General features: G+C 41.9%; 1 protein-coding gene across 2 annotated transcripts in view; it reads left to right on the top strand.

Annotated features, from left to right (window-relative positions):
- The window catches only part of LOC143805899 (cytochrome P450 2C8-like), an 80,360-nt gene extending 62,755 nt beyond the window's left edge, over positions 1-17,605 (top strand). For both annotated transcript variants that reach the window (XM_077285651.1, XM_077285650.1), the window contains exons 7-9: positions 6,831-7,018; positions 15,008-15,149; positions 17,180-17,605. In XM_077285651.1, the coding sequence (XP_077141766.1) occupies positions 6,831-7,018; positions 15,008-15,149; positions 17,180-17,364 (515 nt within the window). In that variant the 3' untranslated portion in view covers positions 17,365-17,605. The remainder of the gene's footprint in view (positions 1-6,830; positions 7,019-15,007; positions 15,150-17,179) is intronic.
- The last annotated feature ends 2,168 nt before the right edge of the window (positions 17,606-19,773 follow it).

The raw sequence follows: 19,773 nt of genomic DNA, 5'->3' as shown, positions 1-19,773 counted from the left end.
GACATATTGTACTTCATGATAAAGGTAAAATTTATTCGATATAACTTGCGTTTATTTGTGAAAAAAATGGAAATTTGGCGAAAATTTTGAAAATTTTGCAATTTTCCAACTTTGAATTTTTGTGCCCTTAAATCACAGACATATGTCACGCAAAATACTTAATACGTAACATTTCCCACATGTCTACTTTACATCAGTACAATTTTGGAACCAAAATTTTTTTTTGTGACGGAGTTATAAGGGTTAAAAGTTGACCAGCAATTTCTCATTTTTACAACACCATTTTTTTTTAGGGACCACATCTCATTTGAAGTCATTTTGAGGGGTCTATATGATAGAAAATACTCAAGTGTGACACCATTCTAAAAACTGCACCCCTCAAGGTGCTCAAAACCACATTCAAGAAGTTTATTAACCCTTCAGGTGTTTCACAGGAATTTTTGGAATGTTTAAATAAAAATGAACATTTAACTTTTTTTCACACAAAATTTATTTCAGCTCCAATTTGTTTTATTTTACCAAGGGTAACAGGAGAAAATGGACCCCCAAAGTTGTTGTACAATTTGTCCTGAGTACGATGATACCCCATATGTGGGTGTAAACCATTGTTTAGGCGCATGGCAGAGCTTGGAAGGGAAGGAGCGCCATTTGACTTTTCAATGCAAAATTGACTGGAATTGAGATGGGACGCCATGTTGCGTTTGGAGAGCCCCTGATGTGCCTAAACATTGAAACTCCCTACAAGTGACACCATTTTGGAAATTAGACCCCCTAAGGAACTTATCTAGATGTGTGGTGAGCACTTTGACCCACCAAGTGCTTCACAGAAGTTTATAATGCAGAGCCGTAAAAATAAAAAATAATATTTTTTCACAAAAATGATCTTTTCGCCCCCAATTTTTTATTTTCCCAAGGGTAAGAGAAGAAATTGGACCCCAAAAAATGTTGTGCAATTTGTCCTGAGTACGCTGATACCCCATATGTGGGTGTAAACCATTGTTTGGGCGCATGGCAGAGCTTGGAAGGGAAGGAGCGCCATTTGACTTTTCAATGCAAAATTGACTGGAATTGAGATGGGACGCCATGTTGCGTTTGGAGAGCCCCTGATGTGCCTAAACATTGAAACTCCCTACAAGTGACACCATTTTGGAAAGTAGACCCCCTAAGGAACTTATCTAGATGTGTGGTGAGCACTTTGACCCACCAAGTGCTTCACAGAAGTTTATAATGCAGAGCCGTAAAAATAAAAAATCATATTTTTTCACAAAAATGATCTTTTCGCCCCCAATTTTTTATTTTCCCAAGGGTAAGAGAAGAAATTGGACCCCAAAAAATGTTGTGCAATTTGTCCTGAGTACGCTGATACCCCATATGTGGGTGTAAACCATTGTTTGGGCGCATGGCAGAGCTTGGAAGGGAAGGAGCGCCATTTGACTTTTCAATGCAAAATTGACTGGAATTGAGATGGGACGCCATGTTGCGTTTGGAGAGCCCCTGATGTGCCTAAACATTGAAACTCCCTACAAGTGACACCATTTTGGAAAGTAGACCCCCTAAGGAACTTATCTAGATGTGTGGTGAGCACTTTGACCCACCAAGTGCTTCACAGAAGTTTATAATGCAGAGCCGTAAAAATAAAAAATCATATTTTTTCACAAAACTGATCTTTTCGCCCCCAATTTTTTATTTTCCCAAGGGTAAGAGAAGAAATTGGACCCCAAAAAATGTTGTGCAATTTGTCCTGAGTACGCTCATACCCCATATGTGGGTGTAAACCATTGTTTGGGCGCATGGCAGAGCTTGGAAGGGAAGGAGCGCCATTTGACTTTTCAATGCAAAATTGACTGGAATTGAGATGGGACGCCATGTTGCGTTTGGAGAGCCCCTGATGTGCCTAAACATTGAAACTCCCTACAAGTGACACCATTTTGGAAAGTAGACCCCCTAAGGAACTTATCTAGATGTGTGGTGAGCACTTTGACCCACCAAGTGCTTCACAGAAGTTTATAATGCAGAGCCGTAAAAATAAAAAATCATATTTTTTCACAAAAATGATCTTTTCGCCCCCAATTTTTTATTTTCCCAAGAGTAAGAGAAGAAATTGGACCCCAAAAAATGTTGTGCAATTTGTCCTGAGTACGCTGATACCCCATATGTGGGTGTAAACCATTGTTTGGGCGCATGGCAGAGCTTGGAAGGGAAGGAGCGCCATTTGACTTTTCAATGCAAAATTGACTGGGATTGAGATGGGACGCCATGTTGCGTTTGGAGAGCCCCTGATGTGCCTAAACATTGAAACTCCCTACAAGTGACACCATTTTGGAAAGTAGACCCCCTAAGGAACTTATCTAGATGTGTTTTGAGAGCTTTGAACCCCCAAGTGTTTCACTACAGATTATAACGCAGAGCCGTGAAAATAATTTTTTTTTTTTTCTCAAAAATGATTTTTTAGCCCCCAGCTTTGTATTTTTACAAGGGTAACAGGATAAATTAGACCCCAAAAGTTGTTGTCCAATTTGTCCTGAGTACGCTGATACCCCATATGTCGGGGGGAACCACTGTTTGGGCGCATGACAGAGCTCGGAAGGGAAGGAGCGCCATTTGGAATGCAGCCTTAAATGGATTGCAGGCGTCACGTTGCATTTGCAGAGCCCCTGATGTACCCAAACAGTACAAACCCCCCACAAGTGACCCCATATTGGAAACTAGACCTCCCAAGGAACTTATCTAGATGTGTTGTGAGAACTTTGAACCCCCAAGTGTTTCACTACAGTTTATAATGCAGAGCCGTGAAAATAAAACATCTTTTTTTTCCCACAAAAATGATTTTTAGCCCCCCAAATTTTTATTTTCCTAAGGATAACAAGAGAACTTGGACCCCAGAAGTTGTTGTTCAATTTGTCCCGAGTACGCTGATAACACATATGTTGGGGTAAACCCCTTTTTGGGCGCACGGGAGAGCTCGGAAGGGAAGGAGCACTGTTTTACTTTTTCAACGCAGAATTGGCTGGAATTGAGATTGGACGCCATGTCGCGCTTGGAGAGCCCCTGATGTGCCTGGACAGTGGAAACCCCCCAATTCTACCTGAAACCCTAACCCAAACACACCCCTAACCCTAATCCCAACGGTAACCCTAACCACACCCCTAGCCCTGACACACCCATAATTCTAATCCCAACCCTAATCCAAACGTAAATGTAATCCAAACCCTAACCCTAACTTTAGCCCCAACCCTAACTTTAGCCCCAACCCTAACTTTACCTCCAACCCTAGCCCTAACCCTAACCCTACCCCTAACCCTAACCCTAAACGTGACTGAAATACGTGGCACTGAAATACGTGGCACTGAAATACGTGGCACTGAAATACGTGGCACTGAAATACGTGATACGTGGCACTTAAATACGTGGCACTGAAACACGTGGCACTGAAATACGTGGCACTGAAATACGTGGCACTGAAATACGTGGCACTGAAATACGTGGCACTGAAATACGTGGCACTTAAATAAGTGGCACTGAAATATGTGATATGTGGCACTGAAATACGTGGCACTGAAATACGTGGCACTGAAATACGTGGCACTGAAATACGTGGCACTGAAATACGTGATACGTGGCACTTAAATACGTGGCACTGAAATACGTGGCACTGAAATACGTGGCACTGAAATACGTGGCACTGAAATACGTGGCACTTAAATACGTGGCACTTAAATAAGTGGCACTGAAATATGTGATATGTGGCACTGAAATACGTGGCACTGAAATACGTGGCACTGAAATACGTGGCACTGAAATACGTGGCACTGAAATACGTGGCACTGAAATACGTGGCACTGAAATATGTGATACGTGGCACTTAAATACGTGGCACTGAAACACGTGGCACTGAAATACGTGATATGTGGCACTGAAATACGTGGCACTGAAATACGTGGCACTGAAATACGTGCAACTGAAATACGTGGTACTAAAATATGTGGCACTGAAATACGTGATACGTGGCACTGAAATACGTGGCACTGAAACACGTGGCACTGAAATACGTGATACGTGGCACTGAAATACATGGCACTGAAATACGTGGCACTGAAATACGTGGCACTGAAATACGTGGCACTGAAATACGTGGCACTGAAATACGTGGCACTATGACTGTCAGAAAATGTTCATTAAACGGTTAGGGGTGAGGTTAGGGGTAGAGTTAGGGTTAGGGTTTGGATCCCTTTATCACCTTGATGGTGGTGGGTGGCTTTTCAGTGTGTTTTCTGTTTTTTTTCGATAAAAATGCATGCGTTTTTAACGCAAACAAACGCATGTGCTTAAAAACGCAAGAAAATACTGCAGGTTGTATTTCTGAAAATGAACGCATGCAGAAAAAAATCGCATGCGTTTGAAAACGCGACCAAACGCGTACAAAAAAACCGCATGCGTTTTCAATGTTAAATATAGGGAAAAAACGCATGCGTTTTTTTGTGCAAAAAACGCTGCAGACAAAAACGCAAGTGTGAAACCAGCGACGCTTTTTATAGCAAAAAAGTTTTTGCGTCTCCACATTTTGAGACCTATAATTTTTCCACATTTGCTCCACAGAGTCATGTGAGGTCTTGTTTTTTGCGGGACGAGTTGACGTTTTTATTGGTAACATTTTCGGACACGTGACCGTTTTTGATCGCTTTTTATTCCGATTTTTGTGAGGCAGAATGACCAAAAACCTGCTATTCATGAATTTCTTTTGGGAGAGGCGTTTATACCGTTCCGGGTTTGGTAAAATTGATAAAGCAGTTTTATTCGTCGGGTCAGTATGATTACAGCGATATCTCATTTATATCATTTTTTTTATGTTTTGGCGCTTTTATACGATAAAAACTAAAATATAGAAAAAATAATTATTTTGGTATCGCTTTATTCTCAGGACTATAACTTTTTTATTTTTTTGCTGATGATGCTGTATGGCGGCTTGTTTTTTGCAGGACAAGATGACGTTTTCAGCGGTACCATGGATATTTATATCAGTCTTTTTGATCGCGTGTTATTCCACTTTTTGTTCGGCGGTATGGTAATAAAGCGTTGTTTTTTGCCTCGTTTTTTTTTTTTTTTTCTTACGGTGTTTACTGAAGGGGTTAACTAGTGTGGCAGTTTTATAGGTTGGGTCGTTACGGACGTGGCGATACTAAATATGTGTACTTTTATTGTTTTTTTTTTTTAATTTAGATAAAGAAATGTATTTATGGGAATAATATATATATTTTTTTTTCATTATTTTGGAATATTTTTTTTTATTTTTTTTTACACATTTGGAAATTTTTTTTTTAACTTTTTTACTTTGCCCCAGGGGGGGACAATACAGATCGGTGATCTGCCAGTTTGCATAGCACTCTGACAGATCACCGATCTGCGAGAAGTACAGGCTGCTTCACAGTGCCTGCTCTGAGCAGGCGTCTGTGAAGCCACCTCCCTCCCTGCAGGACCCGGATCCGCGGCCATCTTGGATCCGGGTCTGGAGCAGGCAGGGAGGGAGGTAAGACCCTCGCAGCAACGCGATCACATCGCGTTGCTGCGGGGGGCTCAGGGAAGCCCGCAGGGAGCCCCCTCCCTGCGCGATGCTTCCCTGCACCGCCGGCACATCGCGATCATGTTTGATCGCGGTGTGCCGGGGGTTAATGTGCCGGGGGCGGTCCGTGACCGCTCCTGGCACATAGTGCCGGATGTCAGCTGCGATATGCAGCCGACACCCGGCCGCGATCGGCCGCGCTCCCCCCGTGAGCGCGGCCGATCGGCTATGACGTACTATCCCGTCGGCGGTCATACGGGCCCACCCCACCTCGACGGGATAGTACGTCAAATGTCGGGAAGGGGTTAAGGAATGGGATGGCATACTGCAGTGTTTCAAGCGGAACATTATCCAATCTAAAGGGGACCAGTTTATATCCTATATTTTTATTCCTCCAAAGGTTTATTCCAGCTATAATTGTAGGGGAAGTATTGGAAGAGAAATTCCTAGATAATCTTAGGTGCCATAGGAAGTGGGACAATATGAGCACTTTTGTGTTACATTGTTTACATTTTGTTGCTACGGCGATTGACCACCTTTCCTCTCAGCTCCAGATCCAGATCTACTGTTATCAGTCTTGCATAGTCATAAGTATCTTGACCACATCATTGGCTGTTTACAGAGCAGTTCTCCTATTCACCACTCACTTTCCTGAAATTTTTCAATGGCCCTTCTATCTCTATATACAAATACAGTGATAAAAGTGTAAACTTTAGAACATGCCACTGTCAGACCTGAATGTTTTATAGCATCACATTCAACTCAGAAGAAGGACAAATCTACTAAACTAGAAATGTCAGTCAAGAAGGAGCAATGGATTCCCAGCAACAAGGAACTGAATAGCCTGGGTAGCTGTGGGCTCCTAAAGACACATATTGAGCATACCCATTTTAGGCTATGTGCCCACGATCAGGATATAGCAAAGTTTTGGAAGTAGCACATTTTAGCTGCATCCAAAATGTTGCATTCTAATCACGCAGGTAAATCCGCATGTGTTCATTGAACAATGAGGATTTATCGCATATAATGAGCACAGTAGGCATCAGGTTTCTATAAATCCCATCCACTGTGCTTGTAACCAATAACTCAGCAGTTTGGACACATCGCAGGTGAGCTGCCTCCAAACTGCTGCTATTCTGGATTGTGGGCACATACCCTTAACTTTTCAAACAATCTTCAGCTGTTGTATTGGTTGTATTTGCAAAATAGATATAATTTGAATATAATTCTAGATTGAAAAATATTTCCATTGTTCCATTTTTGTTAACTTCAGAGAAGATCCACAATGAAATTGACAATGTAATAGGGAAAGATCGCTGTCCATCAATAGAAGACAAAAGTAAAATGCCGTATACAGAAGCCGTAATCCATGAGATCCAGAGATTTGCTGATATTGTTCCTGCAGGACTTCCACATGCTGTCAGCAAGGACACAACCTTCAGAGGATTTCACATTCCAAAGGTAGAGTACACTGCTCCTCTCAATCTTTGATCATATTTGCCAGTCTTTGGTGGTTGGTATCAGCAAGATGGGTAGCTTAGTGGTATGAGAAGAGTGCCTTCACAAATTTTCAAACATGGTCACTCTCTCTTTTAGGGATCTTGGTCCTCCCTGCACAAACTCCACCCAATCGTCTTTCCAAGTCCAGTCTCAACCTTTCAGAAACATAAGAACCTTCTCAGGGCCAGAAAGATTTCTTAACTGTAGTACAGGAGGTCTCACCTTTTTTTCTGGAGCTTCCTGAGCATAGTTACATAGTTACATAGTTACATAGTTACATAGTTATTAAGGTTGAAGGAAGACTTTAAGTCTATCTAGTTCAACCCATAGCTAGTGTTGAGCATTCCGATACCGCAAGTATCGGGTATCGGCCGATACTTGCGGTATCGGAATTCCGATACCGAGTTCCGATACTTTTGTTGTATTGGGAATCGGTATCGGATCCATATTAATGTGTAAAGTAAAGAATTAAAATAAAAAATATTGATATACTCACCTCTCCGGAGGCCCCTGCACCTTACCGCTGTTAACCGGCAGCCTTCTTTGCTTAAAATGAGCGCGTTTAGGGCCTTCCATGACGTCACGGCTTCTGATTTGTCGCGTGCCGCTCATGTGACCGCCATGCGACCAATCACAAGCCGCGACGTCATTCTCAGGTCCTAAATTCCTAATTCTAGGAATTTAGGACCTGAGAATGACGTCACGGCTTCTGATTGGTCGCGTGCCGCTCATGTGACCGCCACGCGACCAATCACAAGCCGTGACGTCATTCTCAGGTCCTAAATTCCTAATTCTAGGAATTTAGGACCTGAGAATGACGACACGGCTAATGATTGGTCGCGTGGCGGTCACATGAGCGGCACGCGACCAATCAGAAGCCGTGACATCATGGAAGGCCCTAAACGCGCTCATTTTAAGCAAAGAAGGCTGCCGGTTAACAGCGGTAAGGTGCAGGGGCCTCCGGAGCGGTGAGTATATCAATATTTTTTATTTTAATTCTTTATTTTACACATTAATATGGATCCCAGGGCCTGAAGGATGGTTTCCTCTCCTTCAGACCCTGGGAACCATCAGGATACCTTCCGATATTTGGTGTCCCATTGACTTGCATTGGTATCGGGTATTGGTATCGGCGATATCCGATACTTTTCGGGTATCGGCCGATACTATCCGATACCGATACTTTCAAGTATCGGATGGTATCGCTCAACACTACCCATAGCCTAACCTAACATGCCCTAACATGTTGATCCAGGGGAAGGCAAAAAAAACCCATGTGGTAAGAGTAAGCTCCACCATGGGGAAAAAAATTCCTTCCCGACCCCACATATGGCAATCAGACTAGTTCCCTGGATCAACGCCTTATCAAGGAATCTAATATATATACCCTGAAACATTATACTTTTCCAGAAAGGTATCCAGTCCCCTCTTAAATTTAAGTAATGAATCACTCATTACAACATTATACGGCAGAGAGTTCCATAGTCTCACTGCTCTTACAGTAAAGAATCCGCATCTGTTATTATGCTTAAACCTTTTTTCCTCCAGACGTAGAGGATGCCCCCTTGTCCCTGTCACCGGTCTATGATTAAAAAGATCATCAGAAAGGTCTTTGTACTGTCACCTCATATATTTATACATTAACATAAGATCACCCCTTAGCCTTCGTTTTTCCAAACTAAATAGCCCCAAGTGTAATAACCTATCTTGGTATGGCAGACCCCCCAGTCCTCTAATAACCTTGGTCGCTCTTCTCTGCACCCGCTCCAGTTCAGCTATGTCTTTCTTATACACCGGAGACCAGAACTGTGCACAGTATTCTAAGTGTGGTCGCACTAGTGACTTGTATAGAGGTAAAATTATGTTCTCCTCATGAGCATCTATGCCTCTTTTAATGCATCCCATTATTTTATTTGCCATTGTAGCAGCTGCCTGACACTGGCCACTGAATATGAGTCTGTCATCCACCCATACACCCAGGTCTTTTTCATTGACGGTTTTGCCAGAGTTTTAGAATTAAGCACATAGTTATACATCTTATTACTTCTACCCAAGTGCATGACCTTACATTTATCCCCATTAAAGCTCATTTGCCATTTATCAGCCCAAGCTTCTAGTTTACATAAATCATCCTGTAATATAAAATTGTCCTCCTATGTATTGATTACCCTGCAGAGTTTAGTGTCATCTGAAAATATTGAAATTCTACTCTGAATGCCCCCTACAAGGTCATTAATAAATATGTTAAAAAGAAGAGGGCCCAATACTGACCCCTGTGGTACCCCATTACTAACCGCAACCCAGTCCGAGTGTGCTCCATTAATAACCACCCTTTGTTTCCTATCCCTGAGCCAGCTCTCAACCCACTTGCACATATTTTCCCCTATCCCCATTATTCTCATTTTATGTATCAACCTTTTATGTGGCACCGTATCAAAAGCTTTTGAAAAGTCCATATACACTACATCTACTGGGTTCCCTTGGTCCAGTCCGGAACTTACCTCTTCATAGAAGCTGATCAAATTAGTCTGACATGAACGGTCCCTAGTAAACCCATGCTGATACTGGGTCATGAGGCTACTCCTCTTCAGATACTCCAGTATAGCATCCCTTAGAATGCCCTCCGGGATTTTACCCACAGTAGAGGTTAAGCTTACTGGCCTATAATTTCCGAGTTCAGTTTTTGTCCCCTTTTTGAATATTGGCACCACATTTGCTATACGCCAGTCCTGTGGTACAGACCCTGTTATTATGGACTCTTTAAAGATTAAAAATAATGGTCTATCAATGACTGTACTTAATTCCTGCAGTACTCGGGGGTGTATCTCATCCGGGCCCGGAGATTTGTCAATTTTTGTGATTTTTAGACGCCGCCGTACTTCCTGCTGGGTTAAGCAGGTAACATTTAATTGGGAATTTTTATCACTAGTCATATTGGCTGCCATGGGAATTTCTTTTGTAAATACTGATGAAAAAAAGTCATTTAGCATATTGGCTTTTTCCTCATCCTCATCCACCATTTCACCCAGACTATTTTTAAGGGGGCCAACACTATCATTTTTTAGTTTCTTACTATTTATGTAGTTAAAGAATATTTTGAGGTTATTTTTGCTCTCTCTGGCAATGAGTCTCTCTGTCTCAATCTTTGCTGCCTTGATTTGCTTTTTACAGAATTTATTATTTTTTTTTGTATTTATTTAATGCCTCCTCACTACCTACTTCCTTTAATTCTCTAAATGCTTTCTTTTTGTCACTTATTGCGCCCCTTACAGCTCTATTTAGCCATATCGGTTTCCTCCTATTTCTAGTATGTTTATTCCCATACGGTATATACTGTGCACAGGTCCTATCCAGGATGCTAATAAACGTCTCCCATTTTCTTTGTGTACTTTTATGTCTCAGGATATCGTCCCAGTTAATTGCACCAAGATCCTCTCCCATCCTTTTGGAAATTTGCCCTCCTGAAGTTTAGTGTCCTTGTCACCACTCTACTACACATCTTATTAAAGGAGCCATGAAAACTTATTATTTTGTGATCACTATTCCCCAAGTGACCCCCAACCCTTATATTTGATATGCGGTCTGGCCTGTTGGTTAATATTAGGTCTAGCAGTGCCCCCCTTCTTGTTGGGTCCTGAACCAGTTGTGAAAGGTAATTGTCTCTCATAGTTGTCAAAAACCGATTACCTTTACTGGAACTGCAGGTTTCTGTTCCCCAATCTGTTTCAGGGTAGTTGAAGTCCCCCATAATAATGACTTCTCCTTGAGTCGCAGCTTCATCTATTTGCTTTACGAGGATATTCTCCATTGCTTCCATTATTTTTGGGGACTTATAACAAACCCCTATCAGTGATTTATTATTTTTTCCCCCATACAAGGGGAGCATACAATCTTCTCAGTCTATGAATCAAATGCAGTATGTAGGAATCGAGTACATCGGACAGGATTGGATCCCTTTGTCTCTAGTGGCGGCCATACCTACAATGGAGGAAATAAGTATTTGATCTCTGCTATTTTTAACATTGAGAGATAGAATATCAAAAGTAAAATCCAGAAAATCACATTGTATAAATTATATTAATTTATTTGCATTTTGCAGTGAGAAATAAGTATTTGATCCCCTACCAACCATTAAGAGATCTGGCTCCTACAGAGCAGTTAGACGCTCCTAATCAACTCGAGACCTGCATTAAAGACAGCTGTCTTACATAGTCACCTTTATAAAAGGCTCCTGTCCACAGACTCAATCAGTCAGACTCTAACCTCCACGACATGGTTATGACCAAGAGCTTTGTAAGGATGTCAAGGACAAGATCATAGACCTGCACAAAGCTAGAAATGGCTATAAAACCATAAATAAGATGCTGGGTGAGAAGGAAACAACTGTTGGTGCAATAGTAAGAAAATGGAACAAATACAAAATGACTGTCAATCGACATCGATCTGGGGCACCATGCAGAATCACACCTCTTGGAGTATCCTTGATCATGAGGAAGGTGAGAGATCAGCCTAAAGCTACACAGGGGGAGCTTGCTAATCATCTCAAGGCAGCTGGGACCACAGTCACCAAAAAAAAGACATTTGTAACACATTACGCCTTAAAGGTTTAAAATCCTGCAGTGCTTGCAAGGTCCCCCTGCTCAAGAAGGCACATATGCAGGCCCATCTGAAGTTTGTCAATGAACACCTGTATAATTCTGTGAATGATTGGGCGAAGGTGCTGTGGTCAGATGAGACTGAAAATTGAGGTCTTTGGCATTAACTCAACTTGCTGTGTTTGGAGGAAGAGAAATGCTGCCTATGACCCAAAGAACACCATCCCCACTGTCAAGCATGGAGGTAAAAACATTATGTTTTGGAGCTTTTCTCTGCTAAGGGCACAGGACTACTTCACTGCATCAATGGGAAAATGGATGGAGCCATGTACCATAAAGTCCTGAGTGACATCCTCCTTCCCTTCGCCAGGACATTAAAAATGGTTTCAGCAAGACAATCACCCAAAACATACAGCCAAGGCAGCAAAGGACTGGCTCAAAAAGAAGCACAAGAAGGCCATAGAGTGGCTATAGAAAACTTATGGAGGGAGCTGAAGCTTGGAGTTGCCAAGCAAAAGCCTCAAAATTTTAAAAATTTAGAAATGATCTGCAAAGAGGAGTGGACCAAAATTCCTATTTACATGTGTGCAAACCTCATCATCAACTACAAAAAACGTCTGACTGCTGAGCTTGCCAACAAGGGTTTTGCCACCAAGTATTAAGTCTTATTTGCCAGAGGGATCAAATGCTTATTTCTCACTTCAAAATGCAAATATATTTATATAACTTAAACAATGTGATTTTTCTGGATTTTATTTTTTATATTCTATCTTTTAATGTTAAAATTAACCTATCCTTAAAATTATAGACTATTCATGTCTTTGTCAGTGGGCAAACTTACGAAATCAGCAAGGAATCAAATACTTATTTCCACCACTGTATAGTGTGTGTAAGTTTTTATAGTCAATAGGTTTCTCTCTCTCTTTCTTGCTCACTGTGTCTCTATCTCCTGTGGAGTGCGAGCTGTTATGATCATTAGGGTCCCTTTTCTATCTCTTCTTTAGTTTGTAAGCTATTATGGTGAGCATGGTCTTCCTTCCTATAGAGTGTAAGCTCTTATGTTCTGCAGCTTCCTCTCTCTCTTTCCAGTAGTTGTAAGCTCTTATTTTCTTCAAGGTCTATTCTCTCATCTGTAGAGTGTTAGCTCCTATTGTCAGCAGGGTCATTTTTTTCTCTCTCTCTCCTTTAATGTGTAAACACTTATGGTCAGCAGGGTCCTCTCTCTTTTTCTCTCTATCTATATCTCTCCTAAGGGTTGTAATCTCTTATGATCATCTGGGTTGTTTCTCTATCTCTTCTGTAATGTGTAATCTCTTAAGAATAAGCTCTTATCATCAGTGGTGTTTTCTCTCTTTTTTAGTGTGTAAAGGTACCTTCACACGAAGCGACGCTGCAGCGATAGCGACAACGATGCCGATCGCTGCAGCGTCGCTGTTTAGTCGCTGTGTGGTCGCTGGGGAGCTGTCACACAGACCGCTCTCCAGCGACCAACGATGCCGAGGTCCCCGGGTAACCAGGGTAAACATCGGGTTGCTAAGCGCAGGGCCGCGCTTAGTAACCCGATGTTTACCCTGGTTACCAGCATAAAAGTAAAAAAAACAAACAGTACATGCTCACCTGCGCGTCCCCCGGCGTCCGCTTCCTGACACTGACTGAGCTCCGGCCCTAACAGCACAGCGGTGACGTCACCGCTGTGCTTTCACTTTCACTTTAGGGCCGGTGCTCAGTGTCAGGAAGCTGACGCTGGGGGACGCGCAAGTGAGTATGTACTGTTTGTTTTTTTTAATTTTACGCTGGTAACCAGGGTAAACATCGGGTTACTAAGCGCGGCCCTGCGCTTGGTAACCCGATGTTTACCCTGGTTACCAGTGTAAAACATCGCTGGTATCGTTGCTTTTGCTTTCAAACACAACGATACACGGCGATCGGACGACCAAATAAAGTTCTGGACTTTATTCAGCGACCAGCGACATCACAGCAGGATCCTGATCGCTGCTGCGTGTCAAACTAAACGATATCGCTAGCCAGGACGCTGCAACGTCACGGATCGCTAGCGATATCGCTACAAAGTCGTTTCGTGTGAAGGTACCTTAAGCTCTTATGGTCAGAGTAATTTTCTCTCTACTGTAGAGTGTAAACTTTTATGATCAGTAGGGTCCACTCTTTCTCATCTGTAGTGTGAAAACTCTTCTTATGGTCAGTGGGGTCCTCTCTCTCATCTGAAGAGTGTAAGCTATCATGGTCACCAGAGCTCTTTCTCTTCTCTCCTTTACATATATTTTCCAAGAAAATACAAGCTTTCCAATATGGAAATTCGCACAAATTTACTGAAAATCAAATTTTGGGGGAGAAATTTGGCAAACTCAGTGAATTTAAATTTTAAAACATGTGCTCAACCTTACATAGGACTGATAACAGCATCTCATGAGGAGAATGGTAAAGAGGAAAGTGACTGAGATTTTAGAAGTTAACTCATCTCCTGGAATGCAAACCAGGGTCTAGGAAAGTTTTGTGGCTTGATCTCCTTTTGCAGTGATTGTCCTGTCAATATCAATAAGCCTACAGTCACTCTGTGTGACTGCAGACTTATGAATTCCCTCAGTACACTCACTTTACGCTGCGGGAATTCACCATTTTTTAAGTCAGGACCAGAGGGTATATATGTGTTATACATAATCCCTGCCAGAGCCTGCCCAGTTGGAGTGGTGTCGCTTCCATACACTAGTATAGACTGGGGCAGTGCCCTCTAGTTGGCCACACCCACTGGACTACTGTGTTGAGGACTCACTGCTACTCATTTAAATAGCAACTAAAATTGCAACTTTAAATTAACTAGGCCCCATCCATCTACCTGCTTACTTCCAGATAACAACACTTAGCTAACAACCCTGTATTGTGTAGTGCTGAATCATACATCTTAAAACAAACATACACTTTCATTAAGCATTTATCATAAAACATCTTCCTCTTGCTCCCTCTTGTCTTTGAGTTGGTCTTTAGATTGGTCTTTGGATTTTCTGTCACTGACTATCCTCACACATTATTAATGTCAATGACGTGTATCGTGTTCCAAGTGACTAAGTGAGGTCTAGTCAAAGCCGGAAGACTCAAAGATCAATCCAAAGACTGAAAGGGCCAAGCAAGAGCTGTGTCTTCTGGAGAAACCTCATAGCATATTAAAATGTCTTTTCAGGTCATTTTCAATTTGGACTAAATTTTATTTGGACCAAATCGATTCTGCCCAAGACAAATTTCAGCAGATTCATTCATCTCTACTTCATAGGAATAACTTAACAGACCTCACTTTTAACAATTCCATTTTTCTAGATATGCATATTCATACATTCTCTTTCAGGGAAGCTTGGTGCTCCCAGTTCTGACTTCTGTTCTGAAAGACCCCAAACATTTCAAGAACCCAGAGGAGTTTGATCCCGGACGCTTTCTTAATGAGAAAGGCTGTGTTAAGAAGAGTGATGCCTTTATGCCATTCTTTACAGGTAAGATGTTATAACTTGATTGTGATCTGTGAATACTGAATTTAAGCTTCAGTATGTGAAAATATTTTTATATGGTAGGTTGACAGACTGGTATTAGGAAGATCAGAAATTTTACTTGATATGATTTAGTAATCAATTGTTTGTGTGTGTCTTTAAAGCCACTGAATTAATTTACATTTATCACATAAAACAGTTAAAGACACGACTCAAAGATTTTTTTTGGACTGAGAAATTTGCGGCATCTCAGAAAAGGTCTGAGCTATTGTCTATGATAGAAAGGTGCTAACCTGGCATGTCATGACTTTTAACCAGGGTTATCAATTTGATTTTGTACTATTTCTGAACAGTTTATCAATAAATCAAGGACGCTCAATATTTTTTACAGAGACATTGTAAAACCATGGCAAATCAATAAGATTAATATAACAAGCCAAAAAGCAAGATGTATCCAGTCAGAATACTTCAAGAAAATCTCTAGTAGAAAGTATATAAATAGCCAAGAGAATACCTTATGAACAAAGTTAAAACATAACCTTTAATACTACTAATATAAAAACATTTTTATGGACAGTAAACGTGATAAAGTGCAGGCAGTGCATAAATACCAGTGCTCAATAAAAAAAATGGTTTAGTCTCACCAAATCAGTTGTTTGTTCCTGGCAGGAGCTTATTGATGCTTGGAGGGGGAAGGGGGAAAATTGGTTACTATACTACCCCAGTCGTGCCCCTGTATTGCTCCTGCCCTGACAAGGGCAGTAAACAAGTCAGGCTAGATACTTGTACCCACCACACATAAATTAGACTTCCCTACGCGTTTCCTCTCACATAAGGGAGATTCATCAGGGGAATATAAGAATATAAAGAATTGTGGGATATTCTACTTAGAAAAAGTGCCCCTCCATCGGGAGGTGACTACTATGTGTCCGATGCACCCGGTTTTAGGTATGGACCAATAGTAGTCACCTCCCGATGGAGGGGCACTTTTTCTAAGTAGAATATCCCACAATTCTTTATATTCTTATATTCCCCTGATGAATGTCCCTTATGTGAGAGGAAACGCGTAGGGAAGTCTAATTTATGTGTGGTGGGTACAAGTATCTAGCCTGACTTGGGTACTGCCCTTGTCAGGGCAGGAGCAATACAGGGGCACGACTGGGGTAGTATAGTAACCAATTTTCCCCCTTCCCCCTCCAAGCATCAATAAGCTCCTGCCAGGAACAAACAACTGATTTGGTGAGACTAAACCATTTTTTTTATTGAGCACTGGTATTTATGCACTGCCTGCACTTTATCACGTTTACTGTCCATAAAAATGTTTTTATATTAGTAGTATTAAAGGTTATGTTTTAACTTTGTTCATAAGGTATTCTCTTGGCTATTTATATAAATCAATAAGATTATCTAATACAAATTACTGGCAGTACATTGAGACTTTTGACATTATTGCAAAGTTACAAACTTAAATGTGTTTTCCAAGAATGATCATTTTTTATCCAAAAGCTCATTCTGGATAAAAATAATAAATGTGCGTTACTTATTTACTTGCTCAATTACTTTACTTGCTGCAGTGTCCGCACTTCACTGCTGCCTTCGATGATTGTTTACAGGCTGCGCCGCTGACTCCACAACGCTGACTTCACAAATGACAGTAAATGTCCAAGCTACAGCCAGTTATTCAGCTCGGAGTTATTTGCTGATTTAGATGGCATGAGCAGCAGAGCTTATTGTTTGGCTGTGCAGTGATGTCTGCTATAATCATAACATCACCTCTGCAGCCTGTGAACTATCACTGGAGGCAGTGGTGAAGACCGGCGCTGGAACGCAGTAAGTATTTAGTTCTTCAATTAGGGAAGTGAAAATGACATACTGACTCTTTAAATTATTCTTCAAACTGGATTATGCTGAAAAGAAAACAGGATGCCTGCCCATTCTCTGTTGATTTACAAAAGGGCAATTAAAAATGTTTTTTCTAAATCAAACAACGCCTTTAACTTGACCACTTATGGTGTTTGTTCTTTCTGTTTTCACAGGTAAACGTATGTGTTTGGGAGAAGGCCTGGCTCGCATGGAGCTCTTCCTCTTTCTAACCTCCATACTTCAGAAGTTCACCTTGGAACCCACTGTAGACAGAAAGAATCTGAGCATAAGACCCGAGCCCAACACCAATGCTTCAAGACCTCAGTCCTACCAGATGAATGTTGTCCCTCGTTTCTGAGCTGAAGATGAACTTCTTGCCTAAAGGAACCTTAGAAGTTCTAGAACTTAAAAAATAAGAAAGCTGCTCTAATATTAAAAAATATAAATTGAAATAAATACAAAGATTGTGTGCAAAAAAATTAGAATTTTTCTTTACTCTATTTTTTATATCTACCATGCCTGTATGACTGTATAAAATATCATATAACTCTGAAGAACTGTAATCATTTTATGCTAAAATAAAGATTAAGCTTGTATAACTATTTTATTTTATGCAAAGGAGTCACAACTTTGGCTAAGTTCACATCTACACTGGAGGCTTTGTTTGTAACTCAGCTATTTTGACCTGTAAAATAGTAGAACAATGACAAAGGCTCAACTGAGAACATCATAGTCAACTGGGTCTGGCTGGTGCTGCTATTGTCCATCATGTAACTGCCATTAATTTCTGCTCCTATGATGGAGTTGTTAGAGAAGGGATTTCCAACCCACTCAGGTATTCTGTCTTTTAGGTACCTACGCAATGAAGCAATAATCAGAGAGACACACGCTCGTTGTCTGTCCAAAATATTCTCTGGTCTTTATTTTTAGGGCTGAGCTTTTAAAGGCCCAAGACCAAAAGGAAATGTAGAGTGACATAATAAATTGGCAAGGAGATATATTATACAAAGAGTTGTCATACACATCCTGGTATCCAAGATAGATCACGTGAGAAGAATGTTGGGGGGGGGGTCTTTGCACATGCCTGTGGTTTCATAAGATGTTGGCTGGACATTGACATTCTTGGATGGATAAAGACAGAAACAGACATAGAATCGGCGATTCTGAGAAATTCTGACCACTACTATGTGGAATGTCCAGGAAATTGTCCACAAGGGGAGGTGCAGCGCCCCAGAGTCCAGGTCGTTGCAGTATTGTCGCTCTTCCACCAGGGGGAGTGATGGTACGTCTGATGGCACTAAAGGAGTTCACCTGACCAGGTATCACAGTCACACACTACACTTCACACTCCAACCACCAGGGGGAGCAAAGGGTTCTATGTATTAGGCCACTCCTCACACTCGGGTAAAACTGGGGGTTGGATAGGAAGTTAGAGGAGAACGCTACTGGGTGAGACCCAGGAAAGACCTATCAGGCAGACAGGGGAGAAGGAGGAACATCTGAGCTGCAGACAGAGGTCCCTGTCAGGGATGGGATCCTGGCAGAGACTCAGCAAGAGATAGAACGTTATGGAGCTGCGCCTGCACCTCATTGCGGCAGCATCCTAAGAAAGGACAAGAAGCAGAGTATATATAACTGGGCTGTCTGAGACCGGCCGGTCCGAAGGCACATCCAGAGTTCCCTTTGCAGGTGGAAATCAGTGCCTACCTACTAGCGCCTGGGTGTTGTAGTACTTCCCTGCTGAGCACCACGGGATAGTCCTCACAACTAGGGTTGAGCGAAACGGATCGTTCATTTTCATAAGTTGCCGACTTTTGGCAAAGTCGGCGTCTCATGAAACCCGACCCGATCCCTGTGTGGGGTCGGCCATGCGGTACGCGACTTTCGCGCCAAAGTCGCGTTTCAATTACGCTAAAAGCGCCATTTCTCAGCCAATGAAGGTGGACGCAGAGTGTGGGCAGCGTGATGACATAGATATCTGTCCCCACCATCTTAGAGAAGGGCATTGCAGTGATTGGCTTGCTTTGTGCGGCGTCACAGGGGCTATAAAGGGGCGTTCCTGCCGACCGCCATCTTACTGCTGCTGATCTGAGCGTAGGGAGAGGTTGCTGCCGCTTCGTCAGAAGCAGGGAGAGCGTTAGGCAGGGTACATAAAGCCCCAAACCGCTTGTGCTGTAGCGATTTCCACTGTCCAACACCACCTTTTGTTTGCAGGGACAGTGGAAGCTACATTTTTTTTCCTCAGCGCTGTAGCTCATTGGGCTGCCCTAGAAGGCTTCCTGATAGCTGCGTTGCTGTGTGTGTATGCCGCTGTGCAAACCAACTGCTTTTTTCAAAGCACAAATCCTGTTGTTCCTTCCTTTCTGCACAGCTATCTTGTGTGTTTGTCCACACTTTTGTGTGCAGCAGTCCTTTTTATAGCTGCCTGCCATACTTTTCTGAGATTACTGCAGGAGGATAAAGATTGGCAAGTCTGCCTCTGTGCCAGTCCTGTGTGTGGCATCTGTCTCTCATTGTGTGCCACCGAAAACCACTGTGTAATACTGTGCCATTTTTATTTTTTTCTAAATTCTCCCTGTAAAAAAAAAAAAAAATTAGTGGGAGATAAAGATTGGCAAGTCTGCCTCTGTGCCATTGCTGTGTGTGGCATCTGTCTCATTGTGTGCCACTGAAAACCACTGTATAATACTGGGCCATTTTTTTTTTTTTTCTAAATTCTCCCTGTAAAAAAAAAAAAAATAGTGGGAGATAAAGATTGGCAAGTCTG

This window comes from Ranitomeya variabilis, chromosome 2 (genome assembly GCF_051348905.1).
Source record: "Ranitomeya variabilis isolate aRanVar5 chromosome 2, aRanVar5.hap1, whole genome shotgun sequence".
NCBI lineage: Eukaryota > Metazoa > Chordata > Amphibia > Anura > Dendrobatidae > Ranitomeya > Ranitomeya variabilis.
This window is presented reverse-complemented; position numbering and strand designations above follow the sequence as displayed.